The 23,079-nt window shown below is 43.3% G+C and overlaps 1 protein-coding gene across 3 annotated transcripts in view; it reads right to left on the bottom strand.

Moving 5' to 3' along the window:
• The window catches only part of LOC140467472 (cyclin-dependent kinase 18-like), a 129,735-nt gene that overhangs the window by 9,061 nt on the left and 97,595 nt on the right, over positions 1–23,079 (bottom strand). For all 3 annotated transcript variants that reach the window (XM_072563876.1, XM_072563875.1, XM_072563874.1), the window contains 6 exons: positions 18,572–18,695; positions 15,665–15,785; positions 13,211–13,308; positions 9,504–9,609; positions 8,182–8,224; positions 6,863–6,953 (listed from right to left, as the gene is read on the bottom strand). In XM_072563876.1, the coding sequence (XP_072419977.1) occupies positions 6,863–6,953; positions 8,182–8,224; positions 9,504–9,609; positions 13,211–13,308; positions 15,665–15,785; positions 18,572–18,695 (583 nt within the window). The remainder of the gene's footprint in view (positions 1–6,862; positions 6,954–8,181; positions 8,225–9,503; positions 9,610–13,210; positions 13,309–15,664; positions 15,786–18,571; positions 18,696–23,079) is intronic.

Here is a 23,079-nt window from a genome sequence, read left to right as displayed (position 1 = left end):
CTGTAACCTCCTCCCAACCAACAGCCCAGCAAGTTATCTGTGTTCCTCTAATTCTGACCTCTTGAACCTGTCTGATTTTAATCATGCCGCTATCGCCAGCACTGCCTTCAGCTATCTGGACCCTGAGCTCTGCAATCTCAGCTTCACTAAAGCTGTCCTCCAAGATGAGGCACACCTTAAAACTTACCTCCATGGCCACCTCACCTCAAACCTCCTTCTGCAGCTCGATGTTATAGGCTGGTTTATAATGCTTTTGCAAAGGGATGCCCCAATATAATGGCAATATCAGGGAATGAGTAATCCTGAAACCCAGGCTAATGCTTCGAGCTCATCCACTTGAATCCCCCTATGGCAGATAGTGAAATTGGATTTCAAGTTTATAAAAAGTATGGGATTAAAAAGCGAGTCTAATGGCAGCAGTTTAATGACTATTGATTGCTAGAAAAGTTCCTGATACCCCTGACAACCCCTTCAAACCCCAACCTAACTTGATTATCACCCGGCAGAAGCCCCACAAACACCCACCCCTCCCAAACTTGCCGCCTGAACAAATGGCCTTAACACATTCATTGTTCCCCTACCCCCCCTCCCCCCCGCACACTTACCTGGCACCAGCACCATTTCCCCCGGCACCCTACCCACTGGCACCCTACCCAGTTGACAGCCTGAGCCCTTAACTAAAAGTGCCACCCTAACTCCACACTTACTTTACAAGCTGACCCTTTCACAATGGCTGTCAGTGTGGCTGGTTGTGCTGTTGGACACTGAAATCTCAGAGCTCAGCACGCTGTCTGCTTATTGTAAAACAGGACAGGGTCTGACTCCTGCCATCTATCCTGTACAACAGAGGAATTGTGCTGGGTTCAAGTGTACATTCCAGAAGGACCGGATGGGATCTATCCCAGGTAGCTGAGGGAGGCTAGAGGGGAAATAGCTGGGGCCCTGACAGATATCTCTGTAGCATCCTTAGACACAGGTGAGGTGCCAGAGGACTGGAGGGTTGCTTATGTTGTCCCCGTGTACAAGAAGGGTAATAGGGATGTTCCAGGTAACTACAGGCCAGTGAGCCTGATATCAGTGGTGAGAAAGTTGTTGGAGAAGGTACTGAGGGATAATATCTATTTATATTTGGAAAAGAATGGACTTATCAGTGATAGGCGACATGGTTTTATGCGGAGGAGATCATGTCTTGCCAACTTTGTAGAGTTATTTGAGGAAGTGACCAAATTGATAGATGAAGGAAGGGCTGTAGATGTCATATACATGGACTTTAGTAAGGCGTGTGATAAGGTTCCCCATGGTAAACTAATGGATAAAGTGAAGTCATATGGTGTGCAGGGTATTCTAGCTAGGTGGATAAAGAACTGGTTGAGCAATAGGAGACAGAGAGTAGTAGTTGAAGGGAGACTCTCAAAATAGAGAAAGATCAGTATTGGGGCCACTGTTGTTTGTGATGTACACAAGTGATCTGGAAGAGGGTATTGTTGGTCTGATCAGTAAGTTTGCAGATGACACGAAGATTGGTGGAGTAGCAGAAAGCATAAGGGACTGTCAGAGAGTACAGGAGGATATAGATAAACTGGAGAGTTGGGTGGAGAAGTGGCTGATGGAGTTCAATCCAGGCAAATGTGAAGTGATGCATTTTGAGAAGTCTAATTTTAGAGCAAGCTATACTGTAAACAGATGAACCTAGGGAAAAGTCGATGAGCAGAGAGATCTGGGAGTGCAGGTCCATTGCATCCTGAAGGTTGATGCACAGGTGCATAGAGTGGTCAAGAAGGCATATAGTGCGCTTGCCTTCATCAGGCGGGGTATTGAGTATAAGAGCTGGCAGATCATGTTAAAATTGTACAAGACATTGGTTCGGTCGCGTTTAGAATACTGTGTACAGTTCTGGTCGCCACATTACCAAAAGGATGTGGACACTTCGGAGAGGGTGCAGAGAAGGTTTACGAGGATGTTGCCTGGTATGGAAGGTGCTAGCTATGAAGAGAGGTTGAGTAAGTTAGGATTGTTTTCATTAGAAAAAAGGAGACTGAGAGGGGACCTGATTGAGCTCTACAAAATCATGAAGGGCATAGACAGGGTGGATAGAGATAAGCTTTTTTTCCAGGGTGAAGGATTCAATAACGAGAAGTCATGCTTTCCAGGTGAGAGCTGGAAAGTTTAAGGGGGATATATGTGGAAAGTACTATACACAGAGGGTGGTAGGTGCCTGGAACGCGTTGCCAGCAGAGGCAGTAGAGGCAGGCATGGTAGATTCATTTAAGGTACATCTGGACAGATGCATGAGTCGGTGAGGAGCAGAGAATACAGATGCTGAGAAATTTGTCAATAGGTTTAGAGAGTGGATTTGGATCGGCAGAGGCTTGGAGGGCCAAAGGCCCTGTTCCTGGGCTGTAAAGTTCTTTTGTTTTTTGTTCTTTGAGCTGGAAAGGGAATTCCTGACTAAAAATGTGGAGTTTAGTACTTATGGAAAACAACATTTGAGCAGAATGGCAATCCAACTGCCACTCCTTGGAATATTTTGGAAGTTATGGGGTGGGTTTGACCTTGTACCATGTGTGGGTCAATAAGCAATCATCAACCATTTCACACTCAACATCTAACCTGAGTGAATCTAAACAGTGACAATAGGCGAGCTGCTTGAACATCAGAGGTTTTTAAAAGATTTGTCCAGTCCCTAACTCCTCCTGGATTGCATTCTCATGGTGAGAACTGAAACATAACACCAGACACCTTATAATTCATCTGGAAATATTTTAAATGATTTGAGAAGGACAATTGTTTCATTATTGCAACAGAGCAGAATGAGTTTCACACCGAACAGAAATCATGTCGGAATGGGAGACAGAACATTGAGTAAAAGCTGTGAACTGAGTGTTGATTTAACCGGAACGGTTTAGTAACATTAAGCAGAAATATTTGCAATTTGAGGCCCTCATTGTACAATATGTACAGCATGGTCTGTCTGTTTGATAGTGTAAGTAAAGGGGCTTTTGTAACCAGTTAGTTTTGAACTTGAATAGACATCACAGTCTGTAGATCTGCTCAAAACAAGACTCGAAGTGGATTTTCCAAGAGATAGATGGAGGAAACGGAGTTGGGGGGGCGGGGGGCAATAGCAGGGATTGGGTGTGGCGTGCGGAATGCAGTTAAGGCCTGAGTCTGTCATTAGTAAAAGATAAAGTCACCATAGTCTGGCCACACCACAGCACTACTCTCTCATTAGAGACAGAAATGACTGATGGAGGTTTAACCTGAGGGTCACCACACCTCAGGTGAAGAGCGAGGTTGAGAAGGCAAGCTCTTCATGGTAACTTCAGCTAGTTTGGGAATCGAACCCACACTGTTGGCATCACATTGCATTGCAAACCAGCCATCCAGTCAACTGAGCTGCAATCTCAGTGAGAGACAATTCAAAGTGACCTGGGGAAATGGGTCATCAGGGACCAAGAGAACATCCCACCACACATTTACCATGAAAATTAGATTGGGGCATAAAGGGTGCAATTATAAAATCAGAAAGTGCTGGAGGAACTCAGCAGGTCTGACAGCACCTGTGGAGCAAGACACAGAGTTAACCTTGCCAGTTGAGTGACAGAACAGAGACTGGGGTTATATTTCCTCTGGTACAGCAGATCAATGGGTGATTTAATTGAGGCGTTGAAGCAGATTAAAAGTTTTGTTAGTGCTAATCAATAAAGATCATCTGGTAGAAAAGCCCAGAACAACAGGGACATGATCTTAAAGTAAGCATTTAGGTCATCAGGAGCGGAGTCAAGAAGCACTTTTTTACACAAAGTGTAATGTGGAGATCTCAACTTCTTTTCCCAGGAAGGTGTTGAGGCTAGAGGTCGAAGGCTATTGCTGAGGGCCAAGTCAGTTGAAAATATCAAAACTGAGTTTGATGGATATTTGTTACGTGAGGGTATTAATGGTCACAGAAGTAAGGCAGGATTTTTAAAATATACATTTGTGAGATATAGCTTCACCAGCTGGCCAGCACTTATTGCCCATCTATAGTTGCCCTTGAGAAGGTGGTGATGAGCTACCCTCCTGAACTGCTGCAGCTCTTGTGCTGTAGATCAACCCACAATGCTATTAGGGAGAATTCCAGAATTTAGGCAAAGCAGCAGTGAAGGAACAACGATATATTTCCGAGTCAGGATGGTGAGTGGAGGGGAACTTGAAGGTGGTGGTATTCCCATGTGTCTGCTGCCCTTGACATTCTAGATGGAAGTGGTCATGGGTTTGGAAGGTGGTATCGAAAGAAGCCTTGGTGAATTTCTACGGTAGACCTTGTGGATAGAACAAACTGTTGCAGCTGAGCATTGATGGTGGAAGGAGTGGATGTTTGTGGATGTGGGGCTAACCAAGTCTGCTGCTTTGTCCTGGATAGTGTCAAGCTTCTTGAGCGTTGTTGGAGCTGTCGCCATCCAGGCAAGTGCAGAGTATTTCATCACACTCCTGATTTGTGCCTTGTAGATGGTGGACATGCTTTGGAGAGTCAGGAGTCACTATATTCCTAGCCTCTGACCTGCTCTTGGAACCACATTATTTATGTAATGGGTCCAGTTGAGTTTCCAGTTAATGGTTACCCTTTTCTCAACGTCGGGCCACTTGAAAGCACTTACAGAAAACTTTTGAGTGCACAGTGTACGCCCAGGGAGCATAAAGGACAGTGAACAAGGTTGACTGAATATCAGGGAAAAGAGATTAGTGGAGGATGTTGAAAGTGGGGTATTCAGTGATGGTAACATGAAAATTAGACTGGGGCAGAAAGGGTGCAATCACAAAATCAGAAATTGATTCAGTGATGGTAGCATCACTGAATTAATGGAGTAGAGTTGCAAGTCAGCCATGATCTAACTGAATGGAGGAATGCAGTTGAACATACAAGCAAAATATCAACATTAGAAATTAGAAGGGTAGACCAATTTGAGGAGTTGAATTGCCTCCCGTTGCTGTGCTCCTAAAGGCTGCTGGAGAGGGCCTTGTCTTTTGAGCTGAAAGGTTTTACAATTTTTAAAATATCAGTGTTCATTGAGACCGATCCAGATGGACTCCAAGCAGAGTGATTTTGTTGTTCACTCCAGCCCGTGCTTTTAGATCGGAAGAGTTGTGTCAATCTCAGGCAGAGCGTGCTATAGTTAAATGATCATTTCTCCCCCATTAGCAACAGTCTGAACACAGACAGTAGCCATACAGACACTCTGGCTGGGAAAAGAAATTAAGGATTGTGTTCATTTTACCCCTTTCTCAACGTCAGGCCACTTGAAAGCACTTACAGAAAACTTTTGAGTGCAAAGTGTACGCCCAGGGAGCATAAAGGACAGTGAACAAGGTTGACTGAATATCAGGGAAAAGAGATTAGTGGAGAATGGTTGTTTTTCAGATCAAGAGATGGTAAATAAAGGGGCACTGGTCCCCCTACTAAATATTAATGAATTAGACTTGGCATAATCTCAAAATTTGCAGATGTCACAAACTCGGTAAGAACTGCAAATTGTCAGCAGTGATAAACTCTCAAGGATGTAGTGAAGCTACCCTTTCTGTATTCTCTGGTGGGACCTGGGTGTTGCTGGCTACCCAGCATTTATTGCCTGCCCTTAGTTGTCACCACCACCTTCTCAAGAGCAACTAGGATGCTACAATCAGTAGACACAAGGCAGAAAAATATCAAAACAAAGAAGTGTGAAGCGATCCATTATTGGTGGAGGAACAACAAATGATACAACATAAAGGATACAATTCTAGAGTGGGTGCTAGTGCTCAGCGACCTGGAGGTATTTGTAGACAAATCATTGAATAATTCTGTTGCAGGTTGAGAAAATGGTTAATGAAACATGCGATATATTAGCTATATCAATATTGACACAGAGCAAAACAAACGAGCGAGTAATGATATAATATAGGTTTGGCTTCAAGCGGATATTGTGTGCAATCCTAAGTACTGTGTTTTAGGAAGGATGTGAAAATTTGAGAGAGGGTGTGGAAAAGGTTCAAAAGAATGGTTCTAGGGTTGAGGGACTTCAGTTGCATGAATAGACTGGAGGAACTGGGACTTGTTCATTTTGGAGAAGTTGAAGGTTCAAAGGACATTTCTTGGAGATGTTCATGAGGGACCAGGACAGAGGAGACAGGAAGAAACCATTCTTAATGGAACCAGAGGACAGAGACTTAAAATACACAGTATGGGTACCGATTGCAACATAAGGAAGCACAGCAGGTGGTCAGGACTGGGAATGCACAGCCAACTTACTCAGATGAAAGTAAGTTCAAACGTGTTTCTTTTTAAGAAGGCTCATCTTTTGCTGAGATAACAGTTGAAAGGTTACAAGGAAAGGGTGGAGAGCAGGAGATGTTCTTCCAGAGAGCTTGCAGGGACACAATGGCTTGAATGGCCTTCTTCTATGCTGTAACCATTCTATTGGTCTTATGGTCTTATTGATACAGGACATGCAGCAATAGGTTTGTGCAGAGCAAGATTCAACAAAAGTCAATAAATCAATGAAGAGATTATATATTTTTTCTGTTATTGGTTGAGCGGAGAATTTCTTTGAATAGTACAGCAGGGTCTTAGTTTAATGTCATATCCAAAAGCCACTGCACTGCAGGTGTTGGTATTAATAAAAGGCTCAAGTCACTTGAGAGGTGCTTAAATTCCTAACCTTTTGACCTCAGAGTCACAACAGTGTATTGTTGCAGCCATGGTATTACTCCTGGTGCTCAGGCAGATTGGGACATTTCAAAATGCTAGTGAGAACAATCGAGCCCCCGAAACCCCAAACAGTTTAACAGCAAAACACGAGATCTCGGCATAGAGAGGGAAAGGATTCCACACTGAGCAGAGACTCACTGTCTGGTAGAAAGTGCACTCTTTCACCCAAGTTCTTGAAATAAAGGTGTTGGAGAGCATCCTCAGCTGAAATCCTCTTCTTGGCCTCGTACTGAGATAGAGAAATGAATTTAAATGACAGTCAGCATCCAGCAGCAAACCCCGCACTCTTACTTGACCCAACTTCAGTGAAAGCAGCACAGTTCAAGAGGAAGAGACAAGCCCACATTTAAATAAGCCTGTTTCCACTAAGAGTCTCAAAAGTAAACTCACAGTATGACAGATGTGTTACATCACAGAGGAAGTCCAACCACCCATCGTGCTTGCACTGGTCTGTTAAATGAGCATTGTTACCTCGTGCCAATCCTCTGCGTTTTTCCCATAACCCTGCACATTATTCTTATCCAATGCCCCCTCTTGAATGTCTCAATTGAATCTGTGTCGAGAGTGTGGTGCTGGAAAAGCACAGCAGGTTAATTGAATCTGCCTCCAGCCAATGCATTTCATAAAATGTTTTCCTCACTTCGCCCTCAGTTCCTTTGCTGATCTTTGTAGCTTTGCACAAAACACAGTCCTGAGCAACAGGAGCTGAACCCTCACAGAGCAGCAGAGCAATCTGATTGTTTGCTGCACTCACCAACAATGCCCATGTTGCTGGCTTGTGGCATTGCAGAATGGAACCTCTCTGTACACCTTTGCAGGAACAATTTCTCAGCATTTCTTATCCTGAGTTTTGGGGGGTTTGTAACAGGTTCTTCAGTCCTTCAGGGCTGATAGTTAACCTGCCTCATGCAATTCTGGCTGAAAGGTTTCGACCATCGGGCCAGTGGGGAAGATGTTACGTGGAGATACTCGAAGAACTAGGATGGTTGTGCATTATCTACAAGATGCAGTGCAGTAACTCATCAAGACAATTTTCACAGTATCTTCCAAATCTTCCTTTCCTACCCAAAGGGCAACAGATACATGAGCACACCGTCTCCAACAAGTCCACCACTCAGCTACACACCATCCTGATGCGGAGGTGAATCGCCATCTCTTAGCTGTTGTTGTGAAAAATTCCTTGCCGCCTTCAACCAGTGTTGTAGCTATAACACTGCCACAAACAACTACAGGAACATCACCTCCCATCTGAAGGGCAATTACGTGTGGACAATCGATACTAACTGGGCTAGCAATACTCACATCCTGTTCAGTAACAACAACAATTCCTGCTATAATTCAAAATTGCATGAGAATATTCTCATCAGTGGAAATATATGGAAAAGCAAGCAATTGTCATTATAATGCATACTGTTAGAGAAATGTGTTTGTAATTTATTAATTATTTAGTTGCTTACCAGCAAAAGGTTTGCAAAAAGGTCTAGACCTTCAGCGTCCAATCTGAAGAAACACAGAAATTGAAACATTCTCAAGAGATTGAAATCTTTTCATAGATAATTATAGACATAAACAGTCTTGAAGTTATCCTTGCTAATATTGACACTTAAAATATTCACCTAAAATTCCTCAGTCCAGGTTTTAGAGACTGTGCCAACTCATTTTAAATAAATCTGAATTTGCTACATTAAAAATAGCAGTCAGAGAAATGTGACAGAAACACAATCTATTCAACAAAGACCTGCTTCCAGCTGGTAGCAACCAAGTGCAACATCAGTTCAAAATCTTGTCTCAAAGACAGCAACTCTGATAGTGCAGTGTTTCCTCAGTTATAACAAATGTATGGGCTCAGGTTTCTGGAGACAGATTTGAAACCATAACCTTTTGGCTCAGAGACAAGAGCACCAAATCACAGTGAACAATGCTATGGATAACATGTGTAATATATTTATATATCTGGTGTGGTGATAATGTAACTGAATTACTGATCTAAAGACCCAGGCTAATATAGAATCCCTACAATGAAGAAGCAGGCCATTTGGCCCATTAAGTCCACACCGACTCTCAGAAGAGCACCCCACCCAGACCCAACCCCCTACCCTATCCTTGTAACCCTGCATTGCCCATAACTAAACTACCTAGCCGGCATATCCCTTGATACTGCGGGTAATTTAGCGTGGCCAATCCACCTAACCTGTACATCTTTGGATGGTGGGAGGAAACTGGAGCACACAGGAGAAAACCACGCAGACCCGGGGAAAATGTGCAAACTCCACAAAGGCATTCGCCCAAGGGGTGAATCAAACCAGGGTTCCTAGCGCTGTGAGGCAGCAGTATTAAACATTGAGCCACCATACCACCCAAACACCCTGGGGAGACAAATCCTCACCAAGACAGCTGGGTGAAATTAATGATGGTGGAAATCAAGACCAATCTCATAGTGTTGGGTACAAAACTATCACTGATTGTTGTTAAAAATAATCTGATTCTCTAATGCCCTTCAAGGAAGGAAATCTGCCATCCTTCCCTGGTCTGGCAATTATGTGACTCCAGACCCATAGCAACGTAATTGACTTTTCACTGCACTCTGATGAAGCTGTAGTGAGCCACTCAGATCAGGGGCAATTAGGAATGGGCATCCTTGTCAGCAAAGCCCAGTTCACATTAAAAAAAATAGTAACAGTTTAGACATAGTGGGCAGAATGGCCTGATATGCAGTAAACTCTAGCAAATACTTGATTTACAGTAAAGGGACAAATAAGGACGATGGCTTGCAGTGTACCTGGGAACATGATGTATCATTGGTTGTGGTCGGTAGTAAGGAAAATTATAAGCCTTGAATTCTTCATTGGATGTAATTCCCGGCCATGTGTCTTCTGCTGGAGTCCCTGGAACAAGACATTTGCAGAATAAAATATTAAAGATAATTAATTGCACTTTTACTCAGTAGGAGAATGAAGGGTTATGAGGATAAATGGAGTTGAGGATTATCAGATCAGCCATGGTCTCATTGAACGGCAGAGCAGACACAACGGGCCGGATGGTCTTCTCCCACATCTTATGGTCGTCACAATTGATTGAAGCTCTGAGTTCTTCCATCCATTCCATATTGATCCAGAGAAACTGGATTTTAGAGAAAAGGTTGTCGCTAAATACTGATTGTGACTGTGTCCCTGTTAAGACTCTTAAAATAAAGCCAGCAATGTGGAGCCCTGGTGTGTTATCTGACCCTTGCATGAGTTTTCAAACACATATTGTACCTTAACTAAGATTCACTTTCATCTTTTCACTTCCCTAACAATACTCAGTTCCGTCTCAGTTCACCTGCTGCTGAAACCATTAGGGCTTCTTACCTTTAACTCAATTATTCCGAAACATGCCTGGCTGGTCTCCCATGTTCAACCTTCCATAAACCTGAGGTGATCCAAATTTCAGCTGCCAATGCCTTAACTCACAGGAAGTCCCATTCCCCTATTGATCCTATTTTCACTGGCTCCCAGTCAAGCAACAAGCCAAAGTTTCTCACCTTTACTTTCAAAACCTTCTATGGCCTTATCTACTGTAATCCCCACCAGCCCATAATCCTCTAAGATATCTGCAATCCTTTAATTCTGGCTCACTTGTGCATTGCCAGTTGTAATCGCTCCACCACTGGTGGGTGTGCCTTCAGCTGCCTGAGCTCCAAGCTTTGGTATTCCCTCCCTAAACATCCCTTTTGCTGTCAGAACTTTGAGTCTCTCCTGCATTTTCTGTTTTATTTCAGTTTTCAAGCATCTGTGGTATTTTATTGAATATAGAATATTACATAGAACGTTACAATGTAATACAGGCCCTTCGGTCCTCAATGTTGCACTGACCTGTGGAAACAATCTGACGCCTACACTATTCCACTTTCATCCTTATGTTTATCCAATGACCATTTAACTGCCCTTAAAGTTGGCGAGTTTACTGCTGTTGCAGGCAGTGTATTCCACACCCCTATTACTCTCTGAGTAAAGAAACTACCTCTGACATCTGTCCTATATCTATCACCCCTCAATTTATAGCTATGTCCCCTCGTGCTAGCCATTACCAGCTGAGGAAAAAGGCTCTCACTGTCCACTCTATCTAACCCTCTGATTATCTTATATGTCTCAATTAAGTCACCTCTCAACCTTCTTCTCTCTGATGAAAACAGCCTCAAGTCCCTCAGCCTTTCCTCGTAAGACCTTCCCTCCATACCAGGAAACATCTTTTTCCAAAGCTTCCACATCCTTCCTGTCGTGCAGTGACCAGAACTGGATGCAATACTTCAAGTGCGGCTGCACCAGTGTTTTGTAAGCGGCAGCATGACCTCGTGGCTCTAAAACTCAAGCCCTCTACCAATAAAAGCTAATACACCGTATGCCTTCTTAACAACCCTAACAACCTGGGTGGCAACTTTCAGGGATCTATGTACAAGAACACCGAGATATCTCTGCTCTTCCACACTACCAAGAATCTTACCATTAGCCCAGTACTCTTTATTCCTGTTACTCCTTCCAAAGTGAATCACCTCACACTTTTCCACATTAAATTCCATTTGTCATCTCTCAGCCCAGCTCTGCAGATTCTCTATGTCTTTCTGTAATAGACAACATCCTTCAGCATCCTTTTACCTTTATCTGAAAACCTACATCTTTGACTAAACTTTTGGTCATCTGCCCTAATATCGCAATGAGTAGCTTGCATTTTCTTTTAAGACCATAAGACATAGGAGTGGAAGTAAGGCCATTCGGCCCATCGAGTCCACTCCGCCATTCAATCATGGCTGATGCGCATTTCAGCTCCACTTGCCAGCGTTCTCCCCGTAGCCCTTAATTCCTCTAGACAACAAGAACCTATCAATCTCGGCCTTGAAGACATTTAGCGTCCCGGCTTCACTGCACTCCGTGGCAATGAATTCCACAGGCCCACCACTCTCTGGCTGAAGAAATGTCTCCGCATTTCCGTTCTGAAATGACCCCCTCTAATTCTAAGGCTGTGTCCACGGGTCCTGGTCTCCTCGCCTAACAGAAACAATTTTCTAGCATCCACCTTTTCAAAGCCATGTATTATTTTGTACGTCTCTATTAGATCTCCCCTTAATCTTCTAAACTCCAACGAATACAATCCCAGTATCCTCAGCCGTTCCTCATATGCTAGACCTGTCATTCCAGGGATCATCCGTGTGAATCTCCGCTGGACACGTTCCAGTGCCAGTATGTCCTTCCTGAGGTGTGGGGACCAAAACTGGACACAGTACTCCAAATGGGGCCTAACCAGAGCTTTATAAAGTCTTAGTAGTACATCTCTGCTTTTATATTCCAACCCTCTTGAGATAAGAGACAACATTGCATTCGCTTTCTTAATCACAGACTCAACCTGCATGTTTACCTTTAGAGAATCCTCGACTAGCACTCCCAGATCCCTTTGTGCTTTGGCTTTATTAAGTTTCTCACCATTTAGAAAGTAGTCCATTCCTATATTCTTTTTGCCAAAGTGCAAGACCTCGCACTTGCTCACGTTAAATTCCATCAGCCATTTCCTGGACCACTCTCCCAACCTGTCTAGATCCTTCTGTAGCCTCCCCACTTCCTCAGTACTACCTGCCTGTCTACCTAACTTTGTATCATCGGCAAACTTCGCTAGAATGCCCCCGGTTCCCTCATCCAAATCATTAATATATAATGCGAACAGCTGTGGCCCCAGCACCGAACCCTGCGGGACACCGCTCGTCACCGGCTGCCATTCTGAAAAAGAACCTTTTATCCCAACTCTCTGCCTTCTGTTAGATAGCCAATCCTCAATCCATCCCAGCAGCTCACCTCGAACACCATGGGCCCTCACCTTGCTCAGCAGTCTCCCGTGTGGCACCTTATCAAAGGCCTTTTGAAAGTCCAGATAGACCACATCCACTGGGTTTCCCTGGTCTAACCTACTTGTTACCTCTTCAAAAAATTCCAACAGGTTTGTCAGGCATGACCTCCCTTTACTAAATCCATGTTGACTTGTTCTAATCAGACTCTGCTCTTCCAAGAATTTAGAAACCTCATCCTTAATGATGGATTCTAGAATTTTACCAATAACCGAGGTTAAGCTGATTGGCCTATAATTTTCCATCTTTTGCCTTGATCCTTTCTTGAACAAGGGGGTTACTACAGCCATCTTCCAATCATCCGGGACCTTTCCTGACTCCAGTGACTCTTGAAAGATCTCAACCAATGCCTCTGCTATTTCCTCAGCAACCTCTCTCAGAACTCTAGGGTGCATAATTCAAGATCCAAGAGTTGTAAAGGCATTGTTGTTATGTTTTGTAAAGACATATTCAACTTAATTGTTTTCCTAATGATAGTTTTCAGCATAACTAATGCCTTTGTCACAAGTGCATTTAACTTGGATAGCTAAACTCTGGACTCGCTAATCACATCAGGAACTGGGGCTTAGTGTATTCTGTGTGTCTCAATCACTGTTCGTCAATACTCCACTTACCTAAAAGCCTGAAAATTAAGTGCAATTCCTCCTTCACTGTGGACCCAGGGAACAGAGGCCTTCCCGCAGCCATTTCATATAGAATACAACCAACTCCCCTGGAAATGATGAGCACAGAAAAGGCGATTGGGATTGCCACACATACAACACAATGGCCTGAATCCAGAACAGAGCTATGTGCTGTAATAGACGCAGTCTAGAATAGATCAATAGTCTACACAACTCTGTCTACTTCAGAGTGATTCATTGGGATATGATCAGTTTAAAGCTTCATCGATACCACATCCACAAATATTCAGTCCCTCTACCACTGAGGCATAGTAACAGCAGTGTTTACAAGACACACTGCGGAAATACACCAAGGGTCCTAAGAAAGCATCTTCCAAACCCACGGCCACGCCATCTAGAAGGACAAGGGCTGCACATACATAGGAACACTACCACCTGCATGTTTCCCTCTAAGCAACTCACCATCCTAATTTGGAACCGGACCATTTATCCAACATGTCGCTGGGACAAAATCCAAGGATTACGCCACCCTCTCCAGGGCATTGTGGGTCTACTTACAGCATGTGGATTGCAGCAATACAGGAAGGCATCTCACCACCACCTTCTTAATGGACATTAAATGCTGGCCCAACCAGCAATGCCCACATCCTATGAATGAATAAAAATGAAAAGTGTAGATATCTACACTTCAACAAGCTTGGTACAGATCAGAACTATTCACTGGCTCGGCCTAGGTCCATTAATCTCCAGATTCAGAGGGCAGTAGGCTAATTTGTTATTTTATTCAATCACGGGATCAGGGCGTTTCTAGCTCGGCCAGCATTTATGGCCCATCCCTAATTGCCCAGAGAGCAGTTGAAAGTCAACCACATTGCAGTGGGTCTGGAGTCATGTGTAGGCCAGGCCAGGAAAAGATGGCAGTTTCCTTGCCTAAAGGACATGAGTGAACCAGGTGAGTTTTTCCAACCATCAACGATGATTTCAAGGTCATCATCAGACTCTTAATTCCAGATTTTATTTTTGAATTCATCAGCCATGGTGGGATCCAAACCTGGACCCAAGATATTACCTGAGTTTCTGGATTAACAGTTCACCGTTAATGCCATTAGGCTGTTTCCTCCCTGGATTTGTACGGGTAAGGGGATTCCCCACAGGACTAGCTTGATAAGTCTTAACCTTAAACAGAAAGAGGATAAGCATGCCTCCAGGCTACTTAAATTGGAGATCTGTTTACACAAGCTTATTGTGGTTGGTTGTCAAAATGTTTTACAAACCAGCACTATGTAATCTTTATGATGTGGAGGTGCTGGTGTTGGACTGGGGTGGACAAAGTCAGAAGTCACACGACACCAGGTTATAGTCCAACAGGTTTATTTGAAATCACAAGCTCTGTTCCTTCATTGAACCACTTCATCTGATGAAAGAGCAGCGTACCGAAAGCTTGTGATTTCAGATAAACTTGTTGGACTCTAAACTGGTGTTGTGTGATTTCCGACTATGTCATGTTTCATGGGGACTTTTTAATAAGCAGTAACTGATGGTTACCACCAGGGTGTGAAGTGGTGATTATCTGTCACACTGTGTTTCTCATGTTACCTCCTATAATGTAGAGACAACACTGAATCACATAATTCTGAAGAATTCAATGAACTCTTTTTCTAAGTCCTGGTATGTACAACGATAATCAGAGGCACTTGCTGTTTAGGTTCATGTGAAGATTTTCAGATGTACTGTAGCATGTCGTGCTGCTAGAGGACAGAGCTCAGTTAGATAAAGACAGGAACCTTTTTAACCATTCGGTCACATGCCATAGTACTGTAATGACATCATGAGCTTTTCATGTATCACCATATATTCTTAAAGGGATAGTGCACATATATTGCAAGACATAACATGACAGATATTGCTCTAAGCTCTAAGTCAGAAGGTTAAAGGTCCAAGTCCTACTCTGGAGGCCTGAACATATAAATGTAGGTTGATTCTCCTAGTGCAGTCTGAGAGTATCTGAGAGTATACAGAATTGTTGAAATCACTGCCTTTGAGATGATGTGCTAAACTGAAGTCCATGCCATTTTTTGTAAAATATTGTATGGATATTTTAAACAATAATAGAAGTTACCCTTAGTGCCCTGCTTAAACAACATTACTAAAAACAAATTATCTGGGCACTTATCTCATTGATGCTTGTGGGATCTTGCTGTGTGCAATTTGGTTACCTTATTTCCTACACAATGACTGCACACCATTGGCTATAAAGCACTGTGGGACATGTTAAAAGTTGTCATATGAATGAAAATCCTGGATACACAGTGTATGAATCTTAGATTATTGTCTATTTCCCACAGAGTTATTGATGCCACCCCATTGATTGTTAGAAGGGTCCTGGCAGTAAAATCTAAAGGGTTGGAGACGTGTCAGCATGTTAATTTTCTGCTGTCCACTCACCACATATCGATCTGCGTTGAGTATTCTGTGGAGCCCATGAGGACATCTGGGGGTCGGTACCACAAGGTTACCACTTCATTGGAATAGGTCTTAGTTGGAACAGATTTGGCTCTGGCCAGACCTAAACAGAAATGGGAAACAGTTAATGGTGTTTGAGTGTATTCACGAGTCTTACAGTATCACCATCCACCACATACATTTGCTTGCTTAGACACTGATGAGTGTTGAACACTGTGTTCATTGGATCTGTGTCCATTAGTTCCACTCTTGTCAGAAATGTTCACCCCACAGGGGTGTTTCTCCTTCATATTTATTGACACTGGGGACAGGAAGGCAAAGTTGAGCCTTCAATTGGGGTATTTATTGACACTAATTAGTGCCTCAGCTTAGAAATCCAGTGGAGCGGAGGAAGGAAGCCAATTCATTCTTATAATGTTGGCATTGCTGGCATTTACTGCCATCCCTAATTGCCCCTCATGAAGGTGGTGAGCTGTTTTCATGAACCAGTGCAGTCCATGTGGGTAAAGGTGCACCCATAGAGCTGTTAGAGAGGGAGTCCCAGGATTTTGACCAGGAAAGGGAATACATTTCCACTTAAACCTGGAGGTGGTACCATCTCCATACACTTGCTTTCTTTGCCTTTCAACTGATGGGGGTGTGGGTTGCTAACCACAGTTCATCTTCGCCCCATTGGCAATCAACTGACTGGCACGGTACAAAGCAGCAGGCTGCCTCCCCTGTTCACACTCACCGTGGCACTGGCTTGTGGTACCCAATTCCTTCTTGATAACTATCCACACACCAGATTACAAAATGACATTCAGAAGTATTTCCTACTTACAGCTCACATCCACAATGATGCCCATTTCCAGTAACTAAATCCTGTCACACTGTATGATGTGCACTCATACACACTCAGATACATATACACTCGCTTATTCACCTACTCACACTCACACACACATACACACTCACTCACAAACACACACACACACACACACACACACAAGCTGTCTAAGTAGGCAGCTCACCACCACCTTCTGAGGGGAAATTAGGAATGGTAGTGAATTGCAATGATGCCCATATCCTGTTACAGAATATAAAAGAAAATGACTTATGTCAGCAGTGGTGAGAAATCCTGGCACATGGAGCCCAGTTGGCTAAGCAGCTAGTGTGTGGATTATATTAATGCTGAGAGCAAGGAGATAGAGTGCATCTGTAGCCAGGCCCTTAGCTAGCACGCTTTCAACTAAAAGGAAGCCAGCATTTAAAGATCAAGGCCAATATTGCTGTTTTTAATGGACAAATGTCAGAAATTGGCCAAGTTTTCCAAACCAAGATTCCATGAGGGTTTGGGACTGTATTTTAAAAACAAACTGAAGTGACTTCCTGAATATGCGAGACAAGAGCTGACAGATACATCCAGACCACACAAAGGGTTGTATTGGTCCAGAATTAAATGACTTATTGCAAACATTGGTTAAACTGTGGAGCTGTAACAGATGTGAGTGAGCTCTGTGTAAGTGAAGGGTTTTCAATGAGTTGAAAGTTAACCTAAGGAACATGAGGGAGGCTATTTAGCCCCTAGATCCTCTAACGTCAGTCAATGAGATCATGGCTGATCTACAATGCTCTCTCTAAGCTGCACAGACTCCCCAAGGATCCCTTATGCCAAATTAACATTCCCATCACAGACTTCTGGTTTGGGAAGTTGCTGCCACATTAGGATGTCAGAGGTCTGTGCAAATGAAAACAAAAGAGGGAATATAGATTTTGTGTAGCTCCACCTTTGGCTAACATCTCTTCATAACTAACAAAAACGGGATCAACTTCAGATTAAAAATGAACAATTGACTCTGCATAGCTAAGTGCCCTCTAAGCAGAGTTTTACCATTCCTTCACTAACGAAATTAACTTTCCTGTTGTAAAAACTTGTCCTCAATGTTTAGTATACTGTTTGGTCCTAGGCCCTTAGCCAGCAGAAATAATTGATCTTGACTTACCCAACCACAGAGTCATTGGATCACACATCACAGAAACAGACCCTTCAATCCAACTTGTCTATGCCGACCAGATATCCCAAACTGAACTAGTCCCATTTGCTTGCATTTGTTCCATCTCCCTCTAATCCTTTCCTATCCATGTACCTGTTCAAACGTCTTTTAAATGTTCTAATTGTACCAGCCTCCACCACTTCCTCTGGCAGCTCATTCTGTACACTTATTACCCTCTGTGTGAAAACATTATCCCTTTAGGTCCGTTTTAAATCTATCCCCTCTCACCTTAAACCTATGTCCTCTACTTTTGGATTCCCTTACCCTTGGAAAAGGACCTTAACTATTCACCCGATCCATGCCCCTCATGATTTTATAAATCTCTATAAGGTCACCCTCATATGCTCCAGGGAAAACATCTCAGCCTATCCAGCCGCTCCTTATAACTCAAACCTGCAGTCCCTGCAACATCCAGTTCTTCTTAAATAAATACCTTGGAAACTCTAATCAAATCACGATTTAATCTTCTAAATTTAAATATTGCTTCGCGTAATTGCAGTTTAATCTTCGGAACCCAGCTGTTGTTCGCTTGCCTCATAACTGATCAAACCTGGGCCTTCTCTACAATACTAACCTGAGAATACTTTCCAGACGCACTCTCTGAGCTGCTCTCCTTTGGCCATTCCACCTTTCAATTGTCAACACTCACCAAACGTAGCCGTCACTCACATCACCTTGCCCGGTTCCACTCACTGCCTGCGACACTATGAGTGAATATCCGGCTCATAAATGTAGCTGGCACCAAGAGGGCAGAGGATTTCTGCATTGATCAACCCTTGGTCTTAGTGTCCCAGTTTAATGATGTGAGCAAAATGTGAAAACAAGAGCAAATGATGGGAATGAGGCAACTTACCGAAATCAGCCAGTTTTAACTCTCCTCGTTCATTAATGAGTAGGTTCTGTGGCTTCAGGTCTCGATGTAGAACCTTGCGCTTGTGGCAATAAGCCAGGCCTCTCAATAGTTGGAACATGAATATCTGCGTCAGGAGAGGTATCACATCATTGACGATCACGGAGTCATTTTATTTCTGTCATTATGTTGTTTCCAGCTCCCCACTGCCTTAACTGCCAGGCAGAGGCACAACAATGTGTACAGGCAAGATTAGAGTGGTGCTGGAAAAGCACAGCAGGTCAGGCAGCATTTGAGGAGCAGGAAAATTGGCATTTTGGGCAAAAGCTCTTCATCAGGAATGTGTACAGGCAGCCCATTATGACAGGCATAATGGAGTCCTTGAAGTATTACAAGTAAGCTGCAACAACAAAGGATAACCAAAAAGGAAAAAAACAATAAAACGTACAAATGATACATACTGGTCCAACCCATCTTACATACTTCATTTTACAGCTCCAGTATAACCATTACATTCATTTCTAAGTATTCCAGATGTTTGCTCGGAGCTATGAGTACAGCCTGTTTGTCAATCTGTTGTTGTATCTTCATCTTACTTCCTTCTATATTTTCCAAAAGCTAGCCAGCAATTTCAAACCCCTTTTAAAAGGGCATCGCTACCTCATCTTGACCTGAGTGGATTGCTATGCCATTTCAGAGTCAACCACATTGCTGTAGTTCTGGAGACCAGGTAAGGACAATGAATTCTCTTCTCTAACTCAACTTAAACACGATGGGTTTTCACAACAATCAATGGCAGTTTCACAATTATTAAGACTAGCTTTCAATACCAGATTTTATACACAGAATTGAAATTCCTCCAGCTCTTCTTGTATCTGAACCCATGTCCCTGGAGCATCAGCCTTGAGGTTACTGACATTATCACTTTGTCATTGCCTTCTCTCAAAATGCCGATACATCTTCTGCAACTAACAGCATTTGCAGCTTCTTAGAGTCATACAGCACAGAGAGACCCTTTGGTCCAACCAGTCCATGCCAACCATAATTCCAAACTAAACTAGCCCCACTTGCCTGCTCCTGGTTCATTTTCCTCCAAACCTTTCCTATTCATGTCCTTATCCAAATGTCCAAGTTGTAATTGTGCCCACATTCACCCTTAGGAAGTTCATCCCATTCACAAACAATTTGCCCCTTTTTAAAATCTATTTCTTCTCACCTTAAAAATGTGCCCTTTAGTCTCAAAATCCCCCATCCTAGGGAAAAGGTACCCACTATCGATAGCTCTTAAGATTTTATAAACTGCGATAAGGTCACGTCTCAACCTCCCATGCTCCAGTGGAAAAAGGTCCCAAGTCTATCCACCCTTTCTTTATAACTCATACCTTCCATACTTAGCAACATCCTGGTAAATCTCTTCTGAACCCTCTGCAGCATCATAATATCCTTCCTATAACTGGGTGACCAGAACTGGACACAGTATTCCAGAAGAGGCCTCACCAATGTCCCCAGCTCCTATACTCAATTTCTTAAACTATTGTAATGTGTGTGGGACGTTGATAGCTTCCTTGTATTATAACAAGACAATTAATTCAGAGGCCCAGGTAATGTTCTGGGGACCCAGATTTGAATCTCTCGAAGAAAGAAAAATCTGGAATATGAATCTAATGATGACCATGGATAGCCAAGGGAAAAACCCATCTTGTTCATTGATGTCCTTTAGGGAAGGAAACTACCATCCTTCCCTGATCTGACCTACATGTGACTCCAGGCCTACTGCAATACAGTTGTCTCTTAACTGCCCTCTGGGGCAATTAGGCATGGGTAATAAACATTGGCCTGGTCAGTGACAGCCACATCCGATGAATTTTTAAATATGCGCATTTATCTATTGACATAGCACCTTTAACAGACAAAATAAAACATAGCCTTAAGGTGCTTCTCAGGAACAGAGTTAAACCAAATTCAACACCGAGTAATCTAAAGAGAAATTAGGATAGGTGGCCAAAGGCACAGTCAAAGAGGTTTAAGGACGTAAGGATTTTAAGCAATGTCTTAAAGGAGAAGAAAGAAGTGCAGAGGTCCAGGTAGCTGAAGTCTTTGGCTGTCAATGCTGGAATAATTGGAGCTCAGAGGCAATAAGGACCACAGATGCTGGAAGCCAGAGTCAATACATACAGGTCAGAGAGCATCTGAGGATTGGGTCTGACTTGCTGTGCTTCTCCAGCTCCACCCATATTGACCATGGGACAGAAGCTGCTGGAGGTTACAGACATAGGGAAGGAAAGGCCATGCAGGGAATTGGAAACAAGGGTGGACAGCATTAATACGGAGAAATCCAGCCATCTACCATGTGGAAAGTACAAAGGCAAAATCATGCAGGTGCTGGAAAACCCCAAATATACAAAGTCAGCGTTGGAACAGCTTGACAGGTATGGTAGATTAGATTAGATTACTTACAGTGTGGAAACAGGCCCTTCGGCCCAACAAGTCCACACCGCCCCGCCGAAGCGCAACCCACCCATACCTCTACATTTACCCCTTACCTAACACTACGGGCAATTTAGCATGGCCAATTCACCTGAGCTGCACATCTTTGGACTGTGGGAGGAAACCGGAGCACCCGGAGGAAACCCACGCAGACACGGGGAGAATGTGCAAACTCCACACAGTCAGTCGCCTGAGGCGGGAATTGAACCCAGGTCTCTGGCGCTGTGAGGCAGCAGTGCTAACCACTGTGCACCATGCCACCCTGCTGGTAGCAGCAACAGAGTGAGAAACAGAGATAATGTTTTGCCTCAATGTCGTTTCATCAGAAGACACAAACTTTTTCTCAATTTTCTGTTTGAAAATGATCTAGGAAGTGTCGTCATCTCGTTCATTCCAACCTTGTTGGGAATTTGAAAACAATTGCAAAATCTACAGGATACAGGGACAGCGTCAGTGTAAGCCAGCACGGGCAGGAGTGAAGGGTGAACGTCATATGGTGCAGGTTACAATTTAGAAACCTAATTAAAATGACACTGCACAAAAGCTGCAGGTTACAGGAATTCTTTTCATTTTTTACTTTTCTTCACAATTAGGTTCAACTTGTTCTCTCCAATTAATTATTCCAGCAAAACGCATGTTGCTTTGCTATGTATTAGCATGACAAGACGTAACAGTCTGAACTATTTTAAAATCAACATTTCGAACTACCAGGGCAACCCGTCACCTCACTTCCTCGACCTACACAGGATGGATGGGGCAGGGAGGGAGCTGCGAAGCCTTCTGTGCTTCCAAATTCCGCCTCACTGAGGTTGAGAGCTCATTAAACATTAATTTCAATTACTGCCTCCAGATCACAAGGCGCAACATGGATGGAAGAAAACAAAATAGATTTTTACTTCAAAGCAAATGGACTCTTGGTTCCTTGTCAATGTGTTGGAAATTTCCGAAGACTGATTACTCAGTAGCTCAGCTGTTTCAGCAAAATAATTGATGGTTGGGTTCAACTTGAGTTGACCCGGATTCTCCGGGAGAAGCGAAGGGGACTTGAAAGAAAATTTTATTCATTTAACTTCCTGTGAACACTCTTATTCATTCCAGGGAGGTGGAGTGAAGTTGTTGAGTATGCATTCCAAAAGTCCAAAGGACATACAGTAGTTCTCCTGTAACACCACAGTTCTGTTCCAGTGAAACCTCACTTACTGGAAAGTCGTTCAATATAAATAATGGGGCCCATGGGAAAAGTGGGATAAGGGGCAAGTCAGCAACAAATATCACTCACAATTGCTCAAAACTCACCCAAAAGCCTAACGCAAAGTATAGTAGAGCCTGAATGAAGGTGTGAATCATATTCATCAATGAAGCAAAAGTAAATTTAACACAGCACATTTAAAAAATATTGTTAATGCAGGGACAGAGGGTTATCATGGTAGACTCCATCATTAAGCAAGCTATATCTCTTATCGTCTCCTTACACTCAAAATGTTCCATAATATCTAGCTTCTCTTCCAATGTATTAGCCTTTCTTCTGCATTTACCACCAACAATTTTATCACCAGGATGGTCCTTGCTAACATTCTTGTCACCCTGCCCCTCCATATTTTCAAAAAAAAGGATAATCTAGGAGTACTGTACTTTTGCCAGGAAGCTGCTCAGTGTATCTCTGGCAGAAAGCTGCTCAGTATATCTCTCACCAAAAGCTGCGGTCTGTACAATTCCCCACACAGAAAGCTGCTGTCTGTACAATACTGCTCACTGAAAGCTGCTCTCTGCACAATATGTCTCTCAGAAAGCAGCTCTCTGAACAGTATCCCTCACAGAAAGCTGTTCTCTGTACAGTATCTCTCTCAGAAAGCTGCTCTCTGTACAGGATCACTCACAGAAACCTGCTCTCTGTACAGTACCTCTCTCAGAAAGCTGCTCTGTGTACAGTATCTCTCACAGAAAGCTGTTCTCTGTACAGTATCTCTCTCAGAAAGCTGCTCTCTGTACAGGATCACTCACAGAAACCTGCTCTCTGTACAGTA

Source organism: Chiloscyllium punctatum, chromosome 45, assembly GCF_047496795.1.
Source record: "Chiloscyllium punctatum isolate Juve2018m chromosome 45, sChiPun1.3, whole genome shotgun sequence".
Lineage (NCBI taxonomy): Eukaryota > Metazoa > Chordata > Chondrichthyes > Orectolobiformes > Hemiscylliidae > Chiloscyllium > Chiloscyllium punctatum.
This window is presented reverse-complemented; position numbering and strand designations above follow the sequence as displayed.